Below are 26,233 nucleotides of genomic sequence, written 5' to 3' on the forward strand. Positions count from 1 at the left end.
TGATGAACACAAGGAGGACTGAAGGCACAGCTTGTGTAAAATTCCTAATTATATTTCTATATAATCTTGGACTGGTATGTTAGAAGTGAAATCTTGGCTTGATATCAAAAATCCTCTCCCACCTGAACCCCAAAGAAAACACAAGCTATGTCGCAATCGAAATTCGCATTTGGCTAGAAGGCTGCTTTTTCAGAGTGTGTGCGTGTGAGCAGGTCACACCCTGGAACATTCTTCCTGTCTTTGCCTCCACTTTCCCCAAAGCAATGAGAAAACAAAACCCCACACCTGATTTAATAAGAACATTAACTATATCTCAATTCTATGATTTATTATCCAGTTTTGTCTCATTTTTGTCCTACTCCACCCTTACCTACTCTCTCACTTTCGAGACATTGTTTTATTAAGGATCCCTGGTGGAGAGCTCAGAACTTATCCATGCAGCCATTTTTCTCAAGTGTGTTGGCTTAGCACTCAGACAGTGGAGTTTTGAAGCCAATCCATTTCACTTGGCAGTCGCATGTATGTGTACTTTGTAACAGTAAATGGGGAAATGGTTCACTTTGCAATCAAGAACAAAAGTTTTGGGCAATTGTTCCTTCCCAGGAGGAACAATTTTCCTTTCCCTTAGTTGAGATCAGTAAATTGTGTACAGCCTGGGAGTAAAAAAGACCTTCATGGTTTGGTGCCATACAGAGTGGTTCATTTACCCTAACTTTTGTGTGACTAAATGTGATCTGACATTCCCAATGGGGAGTGGTACTTGCATAGAGCATAAGGCAGGAAAGCAAGCACACCTTAAAACCAGTTATCCTTCTAGCCAAAACAAAATAAGAAAAATATAGTGCTCAATTCAATGATGTCGGCATGGTAAAATTGTGTTCCTTTGCATTGTGTGCCTTGCAGCTCAGATCAACATATGGTGATGCACTTTAATAATGTCCTTCTGTACCACAGAAGTGTGGTTAGAATCAAAGCAAATGGCAGGTGATGTGATGCCGAACCTATTACCTTAGGCTTTCGCAAACTAAACAGAAGATCTTTTGATTTGAAATCCTAGCAGGTGAGGCTAGGTTGATTTGGTGGAAAATCAATCACGTTTTGTGACCGTAAGAGTGCATCAGAAAAACGAGTGGAACTTTTAACCCCTGGACTACTCTCCTAGTCTGGTCAGCAGAATTTCCAAAGCTGGCAACATTAATTTGATGTTGCCACTGGTTGCTCAGGAACTGTGTATATGGATAAAATGGCATTATAGGGTTTTACTGTTTATAGAAAACATTTGCATGATTGTAAATAGGCATGGTAATGCACTAGCCAGTAATCCTGACTGAGTAATTTTGTATGCCAGGTTAGATTCCAAGTTACCACTGTATCTGAGGGAGAGTTCAAGAAGAGAGAAGCTGCTGCCTTTTTCAGGCTGTGTTCTGTGTCAGCTTTCATTTGGCCAATTGCGTTAGTCATAGTACATAATGATTTCCAAAGCTGAATATAGTTCTTTGCTTTGTCTTTATAGGTGTAAATGATTTCCAGGCACCCAGTCAGCGAGTAGTGACAGTGGATGAAGGAAGCACGGGCGTCATAGAATGTCATTTACCTGACAGTAAACCCCCAGCACTAATCCGCTACCGAGTGAGGGGAAAAAGGCTTGAGCAATCTACGGGTAAGTGTGTCCTTTCTCAGAGCAAGCATGTGAAACATATTACTTTCCTGTCTAGTCAGTAACTTTCTAAAACTTTGTGTATCAGGTATTGTAAGCAGTTACTATTACCATTGCACATCTCCATTAAACATACCTAGGATAGATTTAGCAACATAGATTAAGCCTATCTTTACACTGTCCCATTTACTCCCATCCCCATGGAGACTGATGGCCTTTAAAAATAAATTCAAACTCCCAGTTAATATCTGAATAAATCATCAAGATTTCACGTTTTAAGAAGTTCACTTTAGCAAAAGACTAAATACGTTATTGGCTAAACATTATCTTTGCAGAAAAGCTATACTTTAAACCACAGAATGGAATCGGCACCACCCCACTTATTTTTCATCTAACTGAAAAAATGCACATCACAGGTATGGTTTACACTGTCCTTTTTCATGGACGTTCACTTTTCCCAGAATAAGCCCAAAGTGATTCTTAACTCTAGGGGGTTATTCTTGTTCTTTTCTCAGCCAGGTAATCTGAAATCTGAGAACTGTCTTTCACAGTGAGGTTTCCTGTTCCCAGAGACACTCCCTCCAGCCCAAGCTAGGTGACTCTCCCAGCCTTGTTTTAACTCCCCACAAATTTGGTCTTTTCAATCCGAGCATGGGCTGCCACTTTAGGCACGTACAGCACAGATTAAATACAGAATCCACTGCCCAACATGCTTTCGCTTCAGAAGTACGCCCTGTACTACACCAGTGTGATATTTCTCTTTCTCATCCATCTATCCATCATGGAGTGAGACTGAGAATATTTGTGTGTATCAGTCGTTGGCAGTTTTGTGATCCGGACATGTTGGCATCTTGAATTGAATTGAAGGTGCCCTAATTCACATCATGAAGGACTTTCATAGTAACCATACAGGGGGATCTTTCATCCCAGTAGTCTGAGCCAAATTCAAAACCATACTAGAGAGGCAAAATATTGATGCTTTAAGCTTGTCTTAAAAGACTTTACAGTTTTTAAAAGATTGCCATTTTGCTCCTTTAGCATTCTGTGAGAGAATCTTGATCTGTCTACTATTCTAACTGCTTCCTACTCATCCATGAGCTCTTGTAAAACAATAGGTTTAATGTCTGCTATTGGTGTACTGCTCAACATTTTGAAAGGGTTTATCATTCACTTAAAATAAGGACAACGCCAGATCATGAGTAAATATTTTTGGTATATGGTTGGGATGCATTTACCTACATAAATAAATCCCGATAGAGTGCATGTAATTCACAGTGAAGCACTTTGAGATGGTTTGACAAGACATGGTATGATATAAATTCAGGTGTTGGCATTTTATTATTTTAAAATTTTGCATTCACTTCTTGCGTGCAGAACTTTGCTACTCGTTATTGCATTTAATGTGCATTTTTCCCATTATAAATTCTTCTGTCTGCATTTATAATAGAACATAGAACATTACAGCGCAGAACAGGCCCTTCGGCCCACGATGTTGCACCGACCAGTTAAAAAAAAAAACTGTGACCCTCCAACCTAAACCAATTTCTTTTCGTCCATGAACCTATCTACGGATCTCTTAAACGCCCCCAAACTAGGCGCATTTACTACTGATGCTGGCAGGGCATTCCAATCCCTCACCACCCTCTGGGTAAAGAACCTACCCCTGACATCGGTTCTATAACTACCCCCCCTCAATTTAAAGCCATGCCCCCTCGTGCTGGATTTCTCCATCAGAGGAAAAAGGCTATCACTATCCACCCTATCTAAACCTCTAATCATCTTATATGTTTCAATAAGATCCCCTCTTAGCCGCCGCCTTTCCAGCGAAAACAATCCCAAATCCCTCAGCCTCTCCTCATAGGATCTCCCCTCCATACCAGGCAACATCCTGGTAAACCTCCTCTGCACCCTCTCCAAAGCCTCCACATCCTTCCTGTAATGTGGGGACCAGAACTGCACACAGTACTCCAAGTGCGGCCGCACCAGAGTTGTGTACAGTTGCAACATAACGCTACGACTCCTAAATTCAATCCCCCTACCAATAAACGCCAAGACACCATATGCCTTCTTAACCTTATCTACTTGATTCCCAACTTTCAGGGATCTATGCACACATACACCTAGATCCCTCTGCTCCTCCACACTATTCAAAGTCCTCCCGTTAGCCCTATACTCAACACATCTGTTATTCCTACCAAAGTGAATTACCTCACACTTCTCCGCATTAAACTCCATCCGCCACCTCTCGACCCAACTTTGCAACCTGTCTAAGTCTTCCTGCAAACTACGACACCCTTCCTCACTGTCTACCACACCACCGACTTTGGTGTCATCAGCAAATTTGCTAATCCACCCAACTATACCCTCATCCAGATCATTAATAAATATTACAAACAGCAGTGGCCCCAAAACAGATCCCTGAGGTACACCACTTGTAACCGCACTCCATGATGAATATTTACTATCAACCACCACCCTCTGTTTCCTATCCGCTAGCCAATTCCTGATCCAATTTCCTAGATCACCCCCAATCCCATACATCTGCATTTTCTGCAGAAGCCTACCATGGTGAACCTTATCAAACGCCTTACTAAAATCCATATATACCACGTCCACTGCCTTGCCCCCATCCACCTCCTTGGTCACTTTCTCAAAAAACTCAATAAGGTTAGTAAGGCACGACCTACCTGCCACAAAAATAATGAAAGCTTGTGACACTGAAGTATCTCACTTTTGCATCACCCAGCTTTTCAGCCTGTACTGGATAGATGTTCTTTGTTCCAACTCTACTTTTCTGCTTACTAATTGCTCTAAATTATGTTATTTTTAACTATAAATGTTAATGTAAAATAAAAATGTTATAAAATTAAGGACAGAATACGTGACTTTAAAATGAGTTATGCTGACATACCTTTTCATCCACTTCACCTGATCTGAAGTTCACATTTGCTCTTGGCTCCCTACATTCTGATCCACTGCAAATTAACAAATCTATTGATATATTAAATTTGTGGAGCACATATTTCTTAACTAAAAAAAATGCATTACCTGTTACTCGTGTGGGGGAAGTGGGAACTATGATAAATCTTAAGAATGGCTTGCACTATATAACAACTGTTATTTTATAATTAGAGTATATCACCTTGAATTTGAGTCCTTAAAATGTCCAAAATACTTTTCATCCACTTCTTCCCTGACTGAAATTTCTAATCTCTAAAGTAAGGGTTTAAACAAATAAAGTTTTTTTTAAAAAAATACATATGTTACAATAAAGTGATTAAATATATTCACTAAGTTTTATTTTCCTTCACCACCACCAGGTTTTCACGAGAATGCCTCTGCTTCTCTTAAAATCCTGGACTTGGACTTGAAATTTTGGCTCAGAGGAAATTTGTGGGGCCACCATGGGTCTGAGGCTGGCATCCCTGATTTCTGGCCCCTTACAGTTTCAGGAACTCCCTTATCATGTTGCAACAGTCTTTTTCCTTACCATGCTCTTATTTTCAGATAACTACCTGATCCTTCCTTCTGGAAATTTGCAAGTACTAAACGTCACACAGCAGGACAAAGGAACCTACAAGTGTGCGGCATACAATCCGGTCACTCATGAGACGAAAATGGAACCTACAGGACATAAGCTGCTGATTAGGCGTAAGTTTGCAGCCCAGATGTATTTTCACAATGTATCCAGTCTTGGTAATTGTTATTTGAGCTAATAGAAACAGCTGAATGGATTGCTGTGCCCTTGACTGTTTTAGCACCCTGTTAAGAATGAAAATATTAAACTGCTTGGTATGATAGGTGCTGTTGCCAATGTGGGAGGGAATCCAGGCTTAAGACCTCGCGCTTAGCTTCCAGATTGTGGGTTTGAATAGAGACAAGACTGATAGGAAGAGTATATCTCTGCCTGCTTGTGACAAATTTCTACAAGTAATTACTTAGATGCAATATTAATGCTCAGTACAAAAGTACCTATCGTTGAGCAGTAAATAATCTAATTTGAAGATCATAAAGGCTGGAGTGAGAAATGACTGTCAACTGGTACAAAAAGAGATGCTCTTTAGTTAGGAGAAAGATGCGTTATTCAGCGGTGGGAGATTTGCTGTGTCTCTGTAACCTGTAGTAAAATGTTTGACTACAAAACATGATGAAATATTCAATCTACAACATTGATATCCCTCATCTTGATGAGGAAAAATGAATCCAAGGGCTGCAGTTACACACACCTTTCTCAGTTTTCTTAGCTATTATTGTGGCGAAGTTGACGCATGCTGTGGTCCTGTTTTGGGAACTTTGGCTTCAGTGTTCATTCTTCAGACAGGCTCCGAGAGCACCAGGCTGTTCAACTGTTGTGAGAATCTCAGTTGATCCAGTCCAATCCCAACACCTGCATGTACATTTTTCAACTCTGACTTCAGATTGTGACTGAAATTTCCCAGCAGCGTTGCAACACTAAGCAGCATCCCTACTGTTCTGGCTGAACTCAGCACACACTGGCAAGCTAAACTTGTTTCTTCTGATCTGTGAGACATTTATTTTTTTAAAGGTCAATCTTTTTTTAATCCATTAACACAAGATGACTCCTCTGTTTACTGCTCAACTGTGTGTTGTGCTTGCTGGTGGGTTTCCTCCTGGTTCCCCGGTTCCTTCCCACAGTCTGAAAGATGTGATGGTTAGGTGCATTGGTCATGCTAAATTCTCCCTCAGTGTACCCGAACAGGTGCCGGAGTGTGGAGACGAGGGGATTTTCACAGTAACTTCATTGCAGTGTTAATGTAAGCCTACTTGTGACGCTTTTAAAACTTTGTAATGGTTCCTGCATCTTAAATTAGATATATTGAATATGCATATAGAATGTGACTCCATTGTTGCTCAGGCAGACACTTGTATGCATTTTGATAAAAGCAAATTACTGCGGATGCTGGAATCTGAAGCAAAAACAGAAAATACTGGAAAATCTCAGCAGGTCTGACAGCATCTGTGGGGAGAGGATAGAGTTTTGAATCTTGATAAGCATGCTCTGACGAAAGGTCATCCAGACTCGAGGTTAACTCTATTCTCTCTCCACAGATGCTGTCAGACTTGCTGAGACTTTCCAGCATTTTCTGTTTTTGTGACTTGTATGCTTTATTTGTCTGGGCTAGAACAGTGAATTTCATCTTTTCCCACAAATGGGGGCAGGTCTCAAGGAGGACTTACATGACTCAATTTTATTTATTTTGTAATCATAAACTTTATATCCAGCTTGATATCTTAGCACTTCATATGTTATAAATAAAATTAGATAAACTACAGAATTTGCTTATCCAGTCACTTTTTTAACTTGTGTTAAACAGATGGTTAAACACAATGCTTAGGTTAACCGGCACCCACTGTTTGCCCCCCACCCCCTCCCAATTCCCGACACCCACTTCCTCTGAATCCATATGGAACATGAACATTATCTCTTCCCTATATACTGGAAGCCACGTTCTCTACTGCTCAAATGTGAAATATGGATAAATTAGCAAGGGAAGAAAGCAATACAGATGGAAGGGTGATCATCCTCTGAGTTAATCTCTAACCAGCTGTGTCTGAAAAGTGATTCAGTACTTGTCTGATAAAAGCAACAATAGGAAATGAAGTCCTAAATTTTGTTTTTCTAACTCATCGCTGTTGCTTTTTTATGTAGTATGGTTGCATCACCATTATTCAACTGACAAATAAACAACTATTTTATCTGATGGTGCCATGCTCAGTCTGAATTATGAAAGGAGGCTTCAATATTATCTTCTTACTCATGTCTCCCCTCGGCTTGGATCTGAGCATTTCCATTTGTTCCTCTCTTTCATATTCCTTCAATATTCTATTTTTCTGCTTGCTCATATTCTTCTGCTCACTCTTCAACTTTCCATCTCGTTCTCTCTTTTGTTTTGTTTTCCCCATAAGTCTTTTAATCACTCATTCTTCCACTTTGCATCCAACACTTTACTTTGCCTTGCATATACTCTTGTTTTCTCTGTCGCCTTTTGCCTGCCCTCCAATCATTTTATTGCCGCCTTAAGTGCACTTTTTTTTGCACATGCATTCTTCCCTTTTCTTTTGTGCTCATTCAGTTTCTTTCTTTGGCTGCCCATTGAAAGATGTGTATCAGGGTGTGTGCACACTATTTGGTCTAACTGTATCGAAATGGTCGAACACGGCAGATTGAAATTTCTCCCATCTTTTCCCACAGGTCCTACAAACAATTCTGCGCACATCATTTATCCCACAACCTCACAGAACATAACAGTGATTCAGAACAGTCCTCTTATTCTGGAATGCGTAGCGAGTGGAGTCCCAACCCCACATGTCCGATGGCTAAAAGATGGCAGAGACTTGTCAGGGAAGGAGAGGTGGAGACTCTTGCACAGTAACCTGGTTGTTGATCATGCTGGAGCACTGGATGTTGGCAACTACTTGTGTATCGCTGAAAATGGAGTGGGGGAGCCAGTGTCTGCAAATTACACAGTTACTGTTCATGGTAAGTGAGTTTCCTTTATTTATATCTGTTTTTCCTCTTTTTCATTTTCTTCGTTCCTCTGCTGAGGGTGCTGGCTTATAATGGCCTCGGGGTTCAATGGTGCCAGCTGATCACTCCCTACTTTGCCGTAGGTGGACGTTCACCATCAAAGCTCACCCATGAAGAATGTCAGAAAGATATTTGGCATCAGGGTTGTGCCCAGTCCTTTCCTGACCCGATATTGGTTCTCTCCTCTCCTCCTCCTCCTCCCCCCCCCCCCCCCCCTCCCCCCCCCCAATCATCTCATCAGCACAGGCTGAGGCCATGGAAAGAGAGATGAGCAGGAGCAGAAATCTGTTTTATTTTCCCTTGGGGACACCGAGACCCAGGTCCTTGTTTTTACTTCAAGGGTAACTAATATGATGAAGCCAAATACAACAGTGAGCTGACTGACAGAAAACCTCTATTCCTGTCACCTTCAATCCCACATATGGTGGTGAACGAGATGATTTCCCTTTTGAATGTGATTTTAGAAGCTACTTAATTCCTTGGCTTGGTGAACATTGATGTATATTCTATGGGATGACATGTTTAGTTGTTATGGATCATTGCAGGGATTAATGACCTACAGAATGCCATCAATAGAGACCACTTGGTAGCTGTTAGTTGTCTGAGTACTGAGTTTCTGCTTAAAATGACCCATAAGCTGTTGCTATCACATGAGTTAAGTTTACCATCTGACATACAAAGTCAGGAAGAAACAGTAACCATTTAAAATAGCATGGGAGTGATTAAAATATGTACAAAAGTAGCTCCAAATGAAATTTGATCCCACAGTGAAAAAGTGAGTGGGTTGTCAGCGTGGCAAGTGTACAGCATCATAGACAGAGCAGCCAGACTGAAGAGAAGCAGGCCAATATGGGGAGTATAGTTGGTGCATCAGAGAGGGAGAGACTCACTGACACTGATACCCAGATTGAGACATTACAAATGCCCTGTTATTTTCAGCACTTCTGCTTGTCAAATCTATTTGAATGTTAAATTATTTTACTCTTTTTAAAATTTTGTAGAGCCTGCTACAATTGTCAAAGGGCTGCGAGATCTGACTCTATCCATGGGATCCACAGTACGTTTAACTTGTGATTATTATGGAAATCCACGGCCCAATATCACCTGGTACCACAACGCAGTCACTGTGCAAGCGGGCCTTCGACATTTGGTCTCTGGAAATAGATTGAAGATTGTGGGACTCATTGCTGCGGATGCTGGGATGTATCAATGTTTGGTGGAAAACCGAATTGGTTCTATGCAATCATCAGCTAGGCTTATGGTTCAATCAGGTACATAGCAGCTTAACAGAATGTTCCATCCACCTTCTCCCGCCCTAGATGTTAAGCTTATTATTATCAGTCTGAATAATAGGTTTAATTTAAAATCTGTGCGACTGTTCAGGTAGCAATACCTAAAGGGGATGTCCTGTACACACCTGGTATCTGGCAAGATTTGAATTGATTTTGTCCTGAAATTTTGCCTCTGCTACCCAAGCTAGTTGGCATCGTCCACTTGTCAGTTTTGACTCAGATGGTGGCCAAAATGTTGTGGGTTAAATCTTAATCTGATCTTGAGAAAGGTAGATTGGTTTGATGACTCTCTCAAAATATATGGTAACTCCAACAGTGCAGCGTTCTCTCTGTATAGTGCACTTGAGGTATCCACCTATAAGAGGAGAAGGAAGTTCTCCCAATGTCCTGGTCAACATTCTTCCCTCAACCATCAAAGAAAACAAATCGTCTAGTCATTCATTTGTTTGTTGATTGTAGTTTATGTACAAATTGTTTGTCTACAATGCAACAGGGAACACATGCTTGCTCTTTCTTTCCTCTAACACTGTTCCTACCTCTCAGGACTACCATTATTTGCCCCTCTTCAGGAAACTAATCTTCAAAGCTTTCTTTTCTCCAAGTGCCACATAATTTTTAAAAGCCATTCCTCTAAAATTGCTCCATAATTGCACTCCTCTCACTAACCTTTGTTTCCTATTTTCCTTCTTGCTTAGCATCTGTTAATCTTAATGCGTCCTTGTATAAGTTAGTGAGAACATAGAGTTCAAACAGTGGTTCTGCTATTGCATTCATTGTCTTGTATGATACTGAATGGGTTCCAGGTTCAATTCCCAATCTCTGCTGAGTTAGTTAATTGCAACTCAACTGGCAATAGGGAGTGCTACAATTGGGCTTGGTGTCCATGAGTTGGGTAAGGGGAATATTCACAGGGTTCCTGCTACTGATTGTTACCCAATGAGTATGAATGGAAAGTGTGCCCTGTGGCTTTTAGGCAGTGTTAATACCAGACTTAGCACCGATTTCCCTTCCCCTCTCATCATGGTCAAATTAACAGTTATTGTCCAGGCTCACCTGTGAAGAATAACCAATTTGGTGAGATAACACATCCATCAGTACATCACCAAGCAGGAAAAAGTTGTGAAAAGAAAATTTGCAGAGGGAAATCAAGGAGTCTGTTATTTGTGGTCAACTTCCAATTTGATATTATTGAAGAGCAGAATAGTTTATACATCATTGACACTGCAAAACATATATGTGCTTTTTTTCAAGATATGTTACATGGTTAAAATGAGCGAGGATATTTTAAAAATTTATTTGGTCTTGGGATATGAGCGTTACTGGCACCATTTATTGCTCATCCCTAATTGCCCTTGAGAAGGTGGTGGTGAGTAGCTGCCTTGATCCACGGCGGTCCATGTGACACCCACCGTGCTGTTAAGGAAGGAATTCCAGGATTTTGACTGTCTCACAGCATCACTAACCATGCATTAATTACGCTGTTTTTTTCAATAATGTCAAGTTAGAAATTGACCGAAGGCAACTGCTTTCCCTTTGTAAATTTTCTTTGAACAACTTTCTTCCTCTTTTGTCTCACCAAAATGATTAATCTCTATGGGTGTACCTGAATTTGACTATCATGAGAGAGGAAGAGTGACAGCTGTCTAAAGACCATTAAGGCTTACTTTCCATTAATGGTCACTGGGTAACAATCAGTAGCAGGGACCTTGTGAATTCATGGACATCAAGGCAGATCTCTGAGGATTGAGCAGTCGTTTCAGAAAGGCACTGCTAATTTATAAAATTTGTGTTAATTCAAACATCATTTATTTCAGTGAATGACTCCAGATTTATTCCTTTCTGCAGACAGAGGCACAAAACCTGTGATTATCTCTCCACCCACCAATTTGAGAGTTACTGAAGGAGAATTTGTCACACTGACCTGCAATGCCAGTGGTCAGCCGACACCTATCATCCGTTGGTTTGATCGCCATGGACTAATCAGCAGCCACCCTTCACATATTCTCCGGTCAAAATCTCGGAATTCTCAACTATCTGGCGTGGGCAGTACAAGCTCCAATACACCTCACCTCACTATGTCTAGGGCTGGATCGAGTTCTCTCTATATACGCACTGCATCGCTGGAAAGTTCTGGACAATATATTTGCGAAGCCTCCAACAAAATTGGTTCAGTACAAGCAGAGGCCTTTCTGTCAGTTGGTAAGCTTTGTTTTCTCTTGCTCTTAGATCACAAAGAGGTTGTGGTGATTGCTTGAGGCGATATGTCACAACACTTGTCATGCCAAAGTCTCTTTACTCATGTGTACCAGAAAAGTAGCTGACAAGTGTGTAAGGAAGTGACAGAAAGGTATGGATTGCGATCGAGGAAGAGGTTGGTGGCAGACTGGGAAGAATGCTTTTTGGTCAGTGGAGATTTGGGTGAATTGCTGAATGTGAAGAACTGCTTCTGAACTGAATTTTCTGTGTATGTTGCATAATTTGGCTTTGGCAATCTTGGTTTCCATGGTGACAATTTTAGGTCTAATTGGGCTGGATTGTTGCCACAAACTCCATTTCAAAGTGGGAAAACAAGTCAATTGTAATTTTGGAATGTTGCCCTTGTTCTACTTTGCACTGACATTACATCTCCATCTGAATGTTAATAACCTGTAGCTTCCTGCCTCAGCCTGTCATTTCCAGTCTTGGAGATATAACTTGCAATTGGCTTTTTTTTATTACTTCACAAGATATGGGTGTCGGTGGCATGGTCAGCATTTATTGCCCATCCCTAACTACTCTCAAAGATGGTGAGCTGCCACCGTATATATTTTTAATTCCGGGTGGTATGTGGCTTAAAGGGGATCCTGCAGGTGGTTGTGTTCCCATACAACTACTGCCCTTGTCCTTCCAGACAGTAAGAGGTTGTGGATTTGGAAGGTGTTATTGAAAGAACCTTGGTGAGTTGCTGTGGTGCATCTTGTAACTGCTGCATAATAGCACTGTTGATGGCACTTTCCATCACTTTGCTAATGAGAAAGAATAGACTGAAAGGGCAGTACACACTGCTGCCACTGAGTCAGTGGTGGAGGGCGTGAATGTTTATGGATTGGATGGGGTACCAAACAAATAGGCTGCTTCATTTTGGATAATGTTGAGCTATTTGAATGTTGTTGGAGTTGTACTCGTCCAGGCAACTGGAGAGTGTTGCATCACAATCTTGACCTTGTGCCATGTAGATAGTGAACAGGAGATGAGTTACTTACCTAGAATTTCCCAACTCCTGATCTGCTGCTGTGGGACAGTGTTTATATGTATGGTCCAGTTCACCTGGTCAATGGTAAGCCCCCAGGATGTTGTCAGTGGGGTATTCAGTGATGGTAATGCCATTGAATGTTATGGGGAAATGGTTGGATTCTGTCTTGTTGGAGATGGCCATTGCTCAAACTTATGTGGTGTGAATGTTATTTGCGACTTGTCAGCCCAGCCTGGATATTTTCCAAGTCTTGTTGCATTTGGACATAGACTGCTCCCATATCTGAGGAGTCGCAAATGTTGCTGAACATTGTGCAATCATCAACAAACATCCCCACTTCTAACCTTATGATAGAAGGAATGACATTGATGAAACAGCTGAAGATGATTGGGTCCAGGAACAACAACTGCAGTGATGTCTTTGAGCTGAGATGGCTGATCTCCAACAATCACGGCCGTCTTCCTTTGTGCTAGGTGAGTCTAACCTTTGGGTAGCCATCACCCAATTCTTATCGACTTCAATTGTGTTAGGACTCCTTGATGCCACACTTGACCAAATGCTGCCTTGTGTCAAGGGCAGTCACTTTCACCTCACCTCCTGAGTTCAACTCTTCGATCCATGTTTGGACCAAAGCTGTAAGGTCAGGAGCTGAGTGGCCTTGGCGGAGCCCAAACTGAGCGTCATTGAGTTTGCTATTGCCCAGCAACTGCTTCTCGACAGCACTGTTGATGATTCCTTCTGTCACTCTGCGGATGAGTGAGAGTACTGATGGGGTGGCAATTAGTGGGTTGGATTTATCCTGCTTATTGTGGACAGGGCATAACTGGTGAATTTTCTACTGGCAGTGTTATAGCTGTACTGGAATAGCTTGGCTAAGAGTACAGCTAGCTCTGCAGCTCAAGTCTTCTGCACTATTGCCAAAATGTCAGAATTCAAAGCCTTTGCAATACCGAGTGTGTTCTGCTATTTCTATGTGGAGTGATTTGAATTAGTTAAAGACTGGCATCTGTGGTGCTGGGGACCTCGGGAAGGCAGAGTTGGATCATCAACCTGACACTTCTGTCAAAAGATGGTTCCAAATGCCTTATTTCTTGTCCTGATATGCTGGCCTCCCCATCATTGAGGATGGGGATATTTGTGGAGCCTCTTCCTCCAGTTGTTTATTTGCAAATGGATGTGGTAAGACTGCAGAGTTTAAATCTGATGTGTTGGTTGCAGGATTGCTTTGCTGTATCACATTATGCTTCTGCTGTTTGGAACTGCAGTAGTCCTAAGCTGTAGTTTCAGATTGATGCCTCATTTTTAGGTATGGCTGGTATTGCTGATGAGATGCCCTCTTGAACTCCTCTTTGAACCAAGGTTGATCCCTCTACTTGATGGTAATAGAGTGGGGGATATACTGGACCATGAGGTTACAGATTGTGGTATGAATGCATTTCTGCTGCTGATGGCCCGCAATGCCTCCTGAAAGCCTAGTTTTGGGATGTTAAGTCCGTTCGAAATCTATCCCATTTAGCACAGTGGTACTAACACAATGAAGACTGTCCTCAGTGTGAACATGAGATTTCATCTCTGCCAGGACAGTGAGAGGCTCACTCTTGCTAATACTGTTGTGGACGGATGCATCTGCACCAGGTAGATTGGTGAGGCTGGGGCCAAGGAGGTTTTTTTCTCTTGCTGATTCCCTAAACACCTGCTATAGACACAGTCTAGGGCTCGGCCAGTAATGGTGCTACTGAGCCACTCTTGGTGATAGACATTGAAGTCTCCCACCCAGAGTACATTCTGTGCAAATGCGGCCCTTGGTGCTGCTTCCAAGTGGTATTCAACATAAAGAAGTGCTGATTGATTTCCTTCCCTAAAGCATATTAGTAAAACAGATGAGCATTGACAACAATCGACAATGATTTGATATTCCTCATTACTGAGACTGGCTTTTAATTCCAGATTTATTAATTAATTTTAAATTATACCAACTTGACCCATATCCCCAGTGTGTTATCCTGAATTACTAGTTACATTACCACTATGCTCCTGCCTCCCTCTAGTCCTTGGTGAACTTGGGAATGATCGCTGAAATATTTAGGAAGTATCTAAAGCTATCTTACTATCTAAGCCAGTAACCACTACTGCTCTTGAGGCTTCTGGAATCATTGTATCTGAGCACTCTGCCTTCCCTATTTCCTCCTCCACCACACCAAACTCATTGGTGGGAGGAAACCTTCATCCTTCCTTCTGACAGGATAGGAACCCAAGCCCTGCGCCTGAATTTTACGCTCCCATGGAAGCATTTTGAGGGGCCTCCATTGGGAAGCCATCTTCTAACTTGGGTGTCCTGCCTTCACGAACCAGATATGTCCAGACCTCCTCTCCAACCCCTTCTTGGTCTATCCCCCGATAATGCAATGTTCCGTTCCACCAACTCTTCTCTCCCCCCCCCCCCACCCCCCAAATGGCATCCACTATCCTTCGTCTCCACAAGACCCCTGCCACTTAACTTCACATTGGCTCCCTGCACTTAGTCCCAGGCATGGCGCCCGCAATGCCTCTTCTGGCCACTGCAGCGCTCTACCTGGATGGGATGGTGAACTGTGAGCCAATCTGATTGGCTGGCAGCTCTCCAAGGTGGGACGTCCTTCCAAGTGCTGCTATTCACCACTCTTGAGTGTCAGATGGCAGCAGGCCTGATGGAGTCAGGAGGGATGTATTCACTGCTGACTCTCCGGGTGGTGTGAACCGAGCCTCCGCCATCCAAAATATCTAGGCCTTAGAGTTGAATGAATAATGATCCTGTCATTTACCCATGTGGTACTGCAATACTCAGTTCCTCTTGGCAATGGTGAACTCACTGCCCTAGCCTTGACTCAGCTTAAAAGAATGGAGAGATTGTTTGCTGAGAAATCCTGCTATTATTTGTAACCTGATGAAAAATTCAGCATGTCATTCTGGCTTGACCGATATAAAAAACATTGGGATAAAGCATTATTTTTCAACAACATTCTCCTTTTAATGAAACAACATGATGATTCCATGGACATCTATGGTCTGGAGTGTTCCATATTCATATCAAGCCTTTGCAGAGCAAATATATAAAAAGTGGTTTATTTGCACTATATTGCCTCAAACATGGTCGATAGTTTTAAAAAGAACTTTATCCCATAAATGAAAGGTGGAATAATGGAATTCCTCCCTAGTAGCACAATGTGCCACAGACAGTTCAATACCATTGTCTTGCCTGTGATGAACATTTCTTGTCACCAGTCATATGTGTGTGTGTAAGATGTTAGACCATGTCAGTTTGGGCTTATACACCTGTGCCTGAGCTTAGCTCAGTTAGTAGTTTAGTCTACCTTCCAGATGTGTCATACCAAGTACCAATGCTTGCGCTCATAACCTAGGCGGTTGGTGGGAAACCTGCAGCCTGGGGACCACAGATGGCCCATCTGGGTTCTGAGTGCAGCCCCCAAGACATTTTGTTGACCATTGCTCACACGCAGGGTTGTCAGCATTCCGCTGACTTCCATCCCCGTAGTTTTTTTCCTACCCATTTGAGTGAAGTGGTAAAGCAAGGAAAAGTTAAGTGCATGTTGTCTGCGGGAGCTGCGTGCTCCCGCTGCGTCCAAAGTGTAAATATTTATTTTGTTTTTACCATTTGAAGTTGATAATTCCATTAATAAATAATTAAGCATTTTTAAAATGCATTTAATCTGATTCATGGAATCATGGTTAGTGAATAAATCTGATTTCAATTTTGCCATCCACTGAGATGAAAGACAGCTTGTGCAGCTCACTCACTAGCCTAGGTTGCCGTCACTGATCTAGGCAGATCGGCATTCCAGTTCATTACTGAAGGAGTGGTATTTTATATCAGCTGCTACCTTTACGATGCAACATTAAACCAAGACCACATCTGCCTGTTCAAAGATCTCGTGGCACAATTGAAAGAAGAGCAGTGAGCTCTCCTGGTGACCTTGCTAATGTTTTCTCCACCAAAAATGTCAAGTTGTGATTGTAGTTTATTGGGTGTTGTAGTGCAGAATGTCTAGGTTACAATGGTCGGTCACTCCAGGTGTTTAATTCCAAAATACTATTTCAACAGCGCACGATGATATGTTAGGTGATCTTGTCTCTCATAGCTTTTAACATTCCCAGTGCAGACAACACATTCATAAGATGATCAGTTGATCATGATCATCTTAAACCATCTATTCCTACCTCCTTTGCATTGTCCAACGTTACCCTATCTCAGCTCATCTGCTACTGAAACACTCATTCATGTCTTTGTTACCTCTAGACTTGACTATTCCAATGCAATCCTGGCTGGTCTCCTGCATTCTACCCTCCATAAACCGAAGGTCATCCAAAACTGTGCTCCCCATGTCACTACAAGTCCTGTCCCCCGATCAATGCTGTGCTCACTCACTTAGATTGGCTCCCGGTCAAGAATCATAGAATCCCTACTGTGCGGAAGAGGACTTTTGGCCCAGCGAGCCTGCACCAACTCTCTGAAAAAGCACCTTACCCAGGGCTTCTCCCCTGCCTTATCTTGATTTTAATTCTTGATTTTAAAATTCTCATCTTTGTTTACAAATCCCTTCATGGATTTTGCCCCCCTCGGTAATGTCCTCCAGTCCCACAACCCTCCAAGATATCTGTGCTCTTCTAATTCTGGCCTCTTCTGCATCCCCTGTTATACTTGCTCCACCATTGGTAGCCATACCTTCATTTGCCTCGGCACCAAGTTCTGGAACATTTTCCTTATATCTCTCTGCATCTCTGCCTTGCTTTTCTCCATTAAGATGCTCCTTAAAACCTACCTCTGTGCAAGCTTTTGAACATCTGACCTAATATCTCCTGATGTGGCTGGGTCATACTTTGTATGCTCCTGTGACATACCTTGGGATGTTTCATTATGCAAAAGGTGCTGCATAAATATAAGTTGTTGATCGTGTATTTATGGAATGGAGGGGAAACAAGGGTGGAAAAGTGTCAGGTGATTGCCTCCTTTATCTTTTTTCCTAATCCAGCTCTCCTCCACCAATTGCCCAGCTCCCCATCTTTATTCTGCTTATGGTCCATTCCCAGCTGACTCAAACCTGAGATTAGATCTGGTCTTTTCGGTTGTCTGGTTTTGTTCCATGTCTCGAGGGAGACGTGAAGCTATAAAGTCTGTCATGCATGGACCTCTGTGGTTTTGGGACCCAGAGATTAAGCATCATGATAAACTGCTTAGGTGGCAACATACTGTATTTCTTGGGGAGAATAATATTCTATTCTTCTGATCATGGTTTGCCCTGTCCTGCAAACGGACTTTCTAATTTTGCAAATTAATGTTCAATTGGAAAAAAAAGGATATTGCTGTTTGAGTGACTTTGCCCCTTGTGTACAAAAAAAAGCTCTTGGCATTAAGTCAACAATGCATATGGAGAACTGCAGTTTTCAGATAGATTCCCAGAACACAACAGCATTACCTGAGGAGAGCATGCATGTAAATATATGCATGCATGCGACTGAAAATGTGTGCACATGCATGCATATAAACATGTGGTTGCAGTATGTGTGTGCCACTAGTAGCTGTTTGTGTCTCCTTGGAACTGAAATTTTTTTGTAACAAAAAATATTTTCTATTTTACAATAAACTACAAATTCTCAAGTTTCTTGAGCGCTTCGTTCTATACTCTGAAATGGTTTCAAGGGAGTTCCTATATGTGGATAGGGAAAGTCAGCAGAACATGCAAAATAGGAACAGAAGTGTGCCATTTGGCCCCTCAACCTTGTTCTGCCATTCAAATAGATCATGGCTGATCTGTATATTTTGAGTACGTCATTCCCATCCATCCTGATAACTTTGATTCCCTTGCCTAAGAAGAATCTATCTACCTCTGCTTGAATATATTCAGTGATTCCCACTTCCAACGTCTTGAGGCAGAGTTCCAAAGTTGCACAGCATTCGAGAAAAAAATTCTCCTTATCGCGGTCCGAAAGGGGCGACCCCTAATTTTAAAACAGTGCCCCCTTGTTCTGGACTCACTCACAAAAGGAAACACCGTGTCCACCTTGTGAGAACCATTCAGGATCTTGTATACTTCAATCAACCTTGTTCTTCTAAGCGCCATTGGAAGTAGAATGTAGCTGGACATCCAAAAAACTTGAAAATCTACTGGAGTGAATTCACAGCTATCCATTATGATCGCCTTGACTACATTCTTGAAAGACTGTAAATTATATGTGCTAATAGTTAACAGGCTGTATCACCTGGACAGAGTCTATTTTTGTCCTCTGCTGGACAAATTCTCTCCTGATTGTTTAATGGGACATTATAGAGGAAGCTTTATCTACGTCTAATGCTCACGCTAAATGCAAAAAACTGATGTATTCCATTGCACTGTGTAGACATGTCTCATCTCACCATCCACAAAAGCCCAGTTTTCTCTTGTAGTTATTTGTGATATCAGAAGGTGCAACGGTTGGTATCTAATCTGAAATAAGACTTAATAAAGGATGTGCCAGAAGTCTGTGTGCCAGCTGCTGCAATATGACTTCTGCCTACTGCGAACGTGGCAACTTCAAAATGGTGGCTCACAAAGAAGGAGCTGCAGGCCCCAAACTTCTCCAATCCTCCCTCTTAAAATGAAACTTCCAATGGAGAGTCGTTAATTGGCAAGTGCCACATGAGGCGCAGATTCTTTTGAGCTCGGATTGATGCCAGATGGCCACAGATTTAGGGCAGCTTACATCAAATGTTGCCACATTTACACTGCAGTTCTGGATTTGTGCCAAGAGCAAAATAACTGGGTTCCTCCCAAGATAGTCACGCACAGTTTCTCGAGTCATGATTACATAATTCTCTGGCATAACATTGTAACGGTTGGTAGTTTGGAAATCAATATTGCAAATTTATGTGATGCTGAAACAAAAAAAAAACACCACCGGAGGCCAATGTTACTTTTCTTTACCATTAGAGGTTCTTTGGACAGGGGTCGCGTGAGGAGGGTCCTAATATCTGGAGGCATTAGCAGTACCTCATTATATGACAGCTCTGTTTCAAGGCTGTAACATCGTACTAGAACAACTTCCATTTATATAGTGCCTTTAGCATAGTAAGAATGTTCTAAGTATAACTCAAAGCCAGCACCTCCAGGGTTAAGCATGATTGCAACTGGATGCTCAAGTACAAGCACTGAGATCAGCTGAGAGGTGCTGGCAGCCTCTCAGAATTGATAGTTTCTTTGTTATTGAGAGATGTGCCAGTTTCAACAAGTGCGGCCCATCCTCCCCTATCCTGCTGCTGCCTGTGGTATCCTAAATAAATAAATGAGAGCAAACATAGTCTGGCTTCAATTAAATGAGAAACTCTGATAGTTTTTGTTGGTTTTCTTGCAAGAGGCAGTGAGTTGAACATCTGGGGACCATGGAACATGTTTCCTCTGGCTCTGAATAGCAATCTTACTAGTTTGAACTAATGGCATTTTAATGTTGGGGGAGGGGAGAGAAAGAATGTTAAGCAGCCAGCATTTTGCATGCTTGTGGTATCTTGCAATTGGCAACAGTGGCTATACTTTTGAGACTAATTACAAGACATTTTTGCCCTTTTTCCACAGTTCCCTTTGAAACAAAGACCACGGTTGATGACCAAGAGCCCACACCACCAGCAAGAGGTTCAGATATTGTTCAGGGCGATGAAGGTGATGAAAGTATTGGCCATGATTTTGACTATGACACTATGCTGCTGGAACACCAGTCAACGAAAGAATCCATCACCCCCATGCCAACACAAAAGACTCCACCTGATGCTCCCATCATTCTCAGTGCTCCACATACTACCAACCCAGACAGCTATGATTTAACTTGGAGAGCGGGAAAAGATGGCGGCTCACCCATCAATGCCTACTTTGTCAAGTATCGCAAGGTATAATGTTGCTGGTGCACACACACCTAGATAAAACGTAGTTGGGTTTAAATCTAGAGGCTTCAATATTATTGGGATCAAGGCCTTGCGGTGGAAAAGGAGGCTGTTTGGCCAATCGTATTTATGCTTGAAAGTGCTCAGTCCCGCATCCCTGCCATTTGTCTATTACGCTTGTAATATGGCATGGTGGCAGAGCGGTTCGCACTGCTGCCTCATAGCTCCAGGTTCAATTCCAGCCTTGGGTGTGGAGTTTGCACATTCTCACCATGTCTGCGTGGGTTTCCTCCAAGTGCTCCGGTATCTTCCCATGGTCCAAAGATGTGTAGGTTAGATGGATTAGCCATGGTAAATGCGTGGAGTTACAGAGATAGGGCAGAGGAGAGGAACTGTGTAGAATACTGGGTGAGAGAGTCAGTGCAGACTCGATGAGCCGAATGACCTCTTCTGCACTGTAGGGATTCTATGACATGAAGTCCTGGATGAGTCACAATTGAATATAGAGAGGACCAAAGACATAAAGTTCTGCCTCCTCCACTCCTTTGCGTCCCATTCAACTGAGAATGGATTTTCAAATTCTACATCTTATCTATCACCATGTAACTTATTTTCATCTCTACAACATCCTTCTCACCAGTGAAGCTATTACAACTCTCTTGCAAATCCTTGAACTTCTTTTTGAAAACTTTTGGCTAAATTAGAGGAAGTTCTATTTCTACACTAGGAACATTATAATGTAAATACAATGTATTCTGCTGCTTGGGTGCAGAGATATTTTACTTTCCTGGTCCCGTTATGATGGCAGAATCCAGCTGGCTTACCTTGAGACATATTCGAGGTTAATTGCTATTATTGGTTAGAGGAGTTTACAGATTAGCAAGTGTTTATAAATCCCTGCACTGGGAGCAGAAGAAACGAGCACAAATTATTGTTTTCTTTCTCTAAGTATATTGTATTACAAACTCCAAATATATGTATAAAAAATAAATTTAAGAGATGAATTATACTCCTATTGAGACAAAAAAACAAGATAAAGTTGTATAGGGGAACCTGCTGAAGTGGATTTTCTTTGCAAGAAATTATAGACCTTGTCTATAATTATTACTGTTAACTCTATAATTAGTGTTATGAGCTCATTGTCCTCCACACAGAATGAATAATATTGGTTTAGCATCCCTCCCTCTGCCCCCGCAGTAGGATGTAATTGTTACACACAAGCTGCTGATGTAGAGATGGCTATGTCCCAACCTGAATTTAAGAAAAGAGTTTTCAACCTGATTATTTAGTTAAATCCCAATAATAATTTAAACGCAAAATACTGCGGATGCTGGAATCTGAATCAAAAACAGAAAATGCTGGAAAATCTCAGCAGTTCTGACGACATTAATGGAAAAGAATAGAGCCAATGTTTTGAGTCTAGATGACCCTTCATCGGAGCTGCTCTGACGAAGGGTCATCTAGACTAAACATTGGCTCTACTCTCTGTCCACAGATGCTGTCAGACCTGCTGAGATTTCGCAATAATATTTTTACTTGCTAGGAATTTTGAACATACTGTATCAGTAATTGTTTGTTATCCAAAGCTGCCTGTTGGATGTTCAGAAACAGTGGTGAAATATAAACTTGCCTAGGCCTAGATCGTCCATATTATGAATACAACAGCCCTTGGGAACATGGGACGGGTGGGGAGTGGGGCAAAACTGAACAGAGCTGAGGGTTTCAAGGCACAATGCAGGAAATGTTGACTCCAGCCGTTTGTTTTCCTTGCAGCTTGACAACCATGGGATTATGTTGGGAAGCTGGCACACAATCAGGGTTCCTGGCAGTGAGAATGAACTGCAACTTGCTGAGCTTGAGCCCTCTAGTCTGTACGAAGTATTGATGGTTGCACGAAGCGCTTCAGGTGAAGGACAGCCAGCCATGTTGACATTCCGAACTGGCAGAGGTACAAAATAACAAGAAAATACAATACTGTACACTAGCAAATTGTATTTTACATGGGCTGCATTTGTAACTCCTCCTCTCTGAGATGGGCAACCCTGCTGGCTCACTGGCTAAATGTACCACATGTGGTATTGATCCACACAAACCAGAAAAATCACAGATCAATCTCTGATGTATGCTGTCAGCTAACCTAATAATGACAATGACAGGCTGCTATCATTATTTCTGAAAAGGAAATCCAGAATTCACTACAAGGCCAATTGGGAAAATAGATTAAAAGGTATGGTGGTGAATAAACAGTGGGGAACATTTAAAGAAACTTCTAAATATTCAACAAAGATCAATTCCATTGAAAAACAAAAACTCAGTGAGAAACATCTATCCCTGGCTTACAAATGAGGTTAAAGATGATAGATTAAAAGAAGAGTTTTGTAGTATTGCAAAGATTAGCAGCAAGTCTCAGGATTTAGAAACCACCAGGGAATGAGGGGTACCAAAAAATTGATGATAAAAATAGAACGAGTAAACTAGTCAGGAATCTGAAAGTAGGTAGTTGGAAGAGAGTAGCTAAAGTAAATGTTAGACTCTCAGAAGCAGACAAAATTACCATGGGGAATGAAGAAATGGCAAAGACATTGGAAAAGCTATTATGCATTTCCATGGTAGAAGAGACAAGTCATCAGAAATAGGGGTAAGCTAGGGGTAAGTAAGGGTGCAGCATTTGATAGCAGTCAAAATCTGACAAATCCCTAGTACCTGATGGCCGAGGATTCGAAAAGAGATAACCGGAGATACTGGATGCACTAGCTTTGATTTTCCTAAATTCCCTAAATTCTGCAATAGTCCCAGAGATTGGAAGTTAGCAAATATAACACTGCTATTCAAGAAAGGGGAGAGAGAGAAAAAGGGCAACTACCGTTAGCTTGTACTCCATCATTGTGTTGGAATCCATTATTATGGAAGTCTTAATGCATTAGAAAAGCAAAGCAAGATGGGAAAATTCAACACGGAAAGGGAATCCTGATTGACTCACCAAGGCTTCTTAGGCCGCACCTTCCACACCCACAACCACTACCATCTAGAAGGACAAGGGGCAGCAAACACATAGGAACACTACTACCTGGAAATTCCCCTCCAGTATGCCCAGGTTCTGACTTAGTAATATATATCTGAAATCCTGGTCAAAATCCCCGAACACACTCACAGCGTTCAGTAAGGCAGCTCACCACCACCTTCTCGGGGGCAATTAGGGATGGACAATTAATACTGGCCTAACCAGCAAAACCCATGTCCTACAAATGAATTTTTAAAAAAATATTAGATTTGAGGATGTAACTAGCAGGGTGGATGAAGGGAAACCAATTGATGTATGGATTTCCAAAAAGCTTTTGATAAGGTGCCATGCAAAAGGTTAACACACGAGATAAACGCTCATGAAGTGGAAGTTAACATGAATAGAGGATTTGTTAATGGACAAGAAGAAGTGAATAGGAATAAATGGGGCATTTTCAAGTTAGCAGTGAACTGCTGCAAGGATGGGTGTTGGGGCCTCGGCTATTTACAATCTATATATCAATGACATTGACAAAGAGATATCTAACTTTGATATCTAATAAAGCCAGGTGGAAGTGCAAGGTATGATAAGTATACAGAGGCGACAAATGGATATACAAGGTTAAGTGAATGAGCAACAAGACTGCAGATGGAGTGTAATGTGGGAAAATGTGAGGTTGTTCGCTTCGGTTGTAAGAACCGAAAGGCCGAATATTTATTAAAAAGCATGAACTTGTAAATGTTGATGTTCAGAGAATCTTTGGTATACTCGTACAAGAAACACAAAATATTAGCATGCAAGTACAGCAGCCATTAAAGTAAATGGCATGTTGGCCTTCATTGTAAGGGAATTAGAGTACAAAAATAAAGAAGTATTGGTGAGACCGCACCTGGAATACTGTGCAGCTTAGGTGGTCTTATGTACGAAAGGACATACTTGAAATGGAGACCGTGCAGCAAAGGTTCACTAGATTGTTCCCTGGGATGAAAGGTTGTATTATGATGATAGGCTGACTAAATTGGGTCTATATTCTCTGGTGTTTAGAAGGTGATCTCTTGGAAACATTCAAGATCCTGAAGGGGCTTGCCAAGATATCGTTTCTCCTAGCTGGGGAATCTAGAACAAGAGGGCACAGTTTCATATAGTGGGCCAATCATTTAGGACTGAGATGAGAAATTTCTTCACTCAAAAGGTTGAGAGCTTTTGGAATTCTCTACCCAGAGGATTGTGGATGCTCCATCACTGACTATATTTAAAGCTGAGATGGCAGATTTTTGGCCTTTCAGGGAGCCATGGGATATGGGATTAGGTGGGGTTGAAGCCCAAGATCATTTGTGATAACATTGAATGGTGGGACAGGGTCTGTATGGTGTTCTTCTGCTCTTATTTCTTATGCTCTTGTGTTCATTGAGAGCAGGACAAGGCAGTCCTTAATAGCTGTGCATTTCTGTGAATATTTTCCGGTATAAAAAAAAATCCTTTATGTTCTTTATTCTGACATGATGCTGAGTTTTTATTCTTCTCCTCTGCGATAGGGCGATCTTCCACCTCGAAGAAAAGCTCTCAGACACCATCGCAGCCAGTCGGAGTTCCTGAACAAACAGCAATTGAGGATAAGAGTGGCAATAATTTTGGTGTAGTCATCCAAGATCCAGCACGACACAGTGGAGGTAAGACTTTTCTACAGCCCCTAACCCTGACGCTAATCTTAACTCAACCCTAACCCTTCACTCCTTTTTATAAGCTATCTATCCTTATATTTAACCTATCCCTGATCTAATCTTGACTCTTTCCCTCTTATAAAATCTTATGCAACCATAACCTGAGCAAACCCTGATTGCAAGCATAATCCATCCTTAATCCTAAAAAACCACAACCCATCTCATCACGTTTATTACCAATCTAATCTAAGACCTAGTTTTCATAACCCCTTTATAAGCTAATCCAGTGTAAACATTAATCCAACCGTTGCCCAATCCTAATCCAATCAGTAACCCCTCTGACCTTTCTTTATAAATCACCTAACTCTAGCCCTAATCCTAGCCTTAATCCAACCCTAACACTCCTTGTCCCAATTTAATAGATTACAAAGCCTTAACTTTAGCATTTGTTCCCCATTCTTCCCTGACCTTCCGATACAAACCACCAATCCAAACCTCAGGCCCTGATACAATCACAACAATAATTTTTATTTATATAGTGCTTTTAATGTAATAAAGTTTTCCAAATCACTTTACAGAAGGAGTATAAAATTTGACATTAAGCTACAAAAGTAGATATTTGGGCAGATGATCAAAAAGTTTGTGAAAGAAGCAGGTTTTAAGGAGTATCATAGAGTAGGAAGAGTTGGCGAGACAGAGAGGTTTAGGGAGGCCATGCCAGAACTTTGGGCCTTTGCAGTGGAAGGTGTGACTATTGACGGTTTAAATTAAAATCCGAGATGCTGAAGAGGCCAGAATTAGCAGAGCACAGATTTCTTTGGAAGTTGTGGGGTTAGATGGGATTGCAACAATAACAAAGGGCAAAGCTATTGAGCAAAGTTGATATAAAATAATTGCTGAAAAGCCTATATTACAAACCTACTGATCTTTATCAATC

The 26,233-nt window shown here is 41.6% G+C and overlaps 1 protein-coding gene across 1 annotated transcript in view; it reads left to right on the forward strand.

Annotated features, from left to right (window-relative positions):
• The window catches only part of LOC144479889 (cell adhesion molecule-related/down-regulated by oncogenes-like), a 97,133-nt gene that overhangs the window by 48,824 nt on the left and 22,076 nt on the right, over window positions 1–26,233 (forward strand). The window contains exons 4-11 of the mRNA XM_078198928.1: window positions 1,514–1,660; window positions 5,165–5,308; window positions 7,872–8,159; window positions 9,209–9,478; window positions 11,345–11,698; window positions 20,333–20,640; window positions 22,408–22,582; window positions 25,171–25,305. Coding sequence (XP_078055054.1) covers window positions 1,514–1,660; window positions 5,165–5,308; window positions 7,872–8,159; window positions 9,209–9,478; window positions 11,345–11,698; window positions 20,333–20,640; window positions 22,408–22,582; window positions 25,171–25,305 — 1,821 coding nt within the window. The remainder of the gene's footprint in view (window positions 1–1,513; window positions 1,661–5,164; window positions 5,309–7,871; window positions 8,160–9,208; window positions 9,479–11,344; window positions 11,699–20,332; window positions 20,641–22,407; window positions 22,583–25,170; window positions 25,306–26,233) is intronic.

This window comes from Mustelus asterias, chromosome 27 (genome assembly GCF_964213995.1).
Source record: "Mustelus asterias chromosome 27, sMusAst1.hap1.1, whole genome shotgun sequence".
Taxonomy (NCBI): domain Eukaryota; kingdom Metazoa; phylum Chordata; class Chondrichthyes; order Carcharhiniformes; family Triakidae; genus Mustelus; species Mustelus asterias.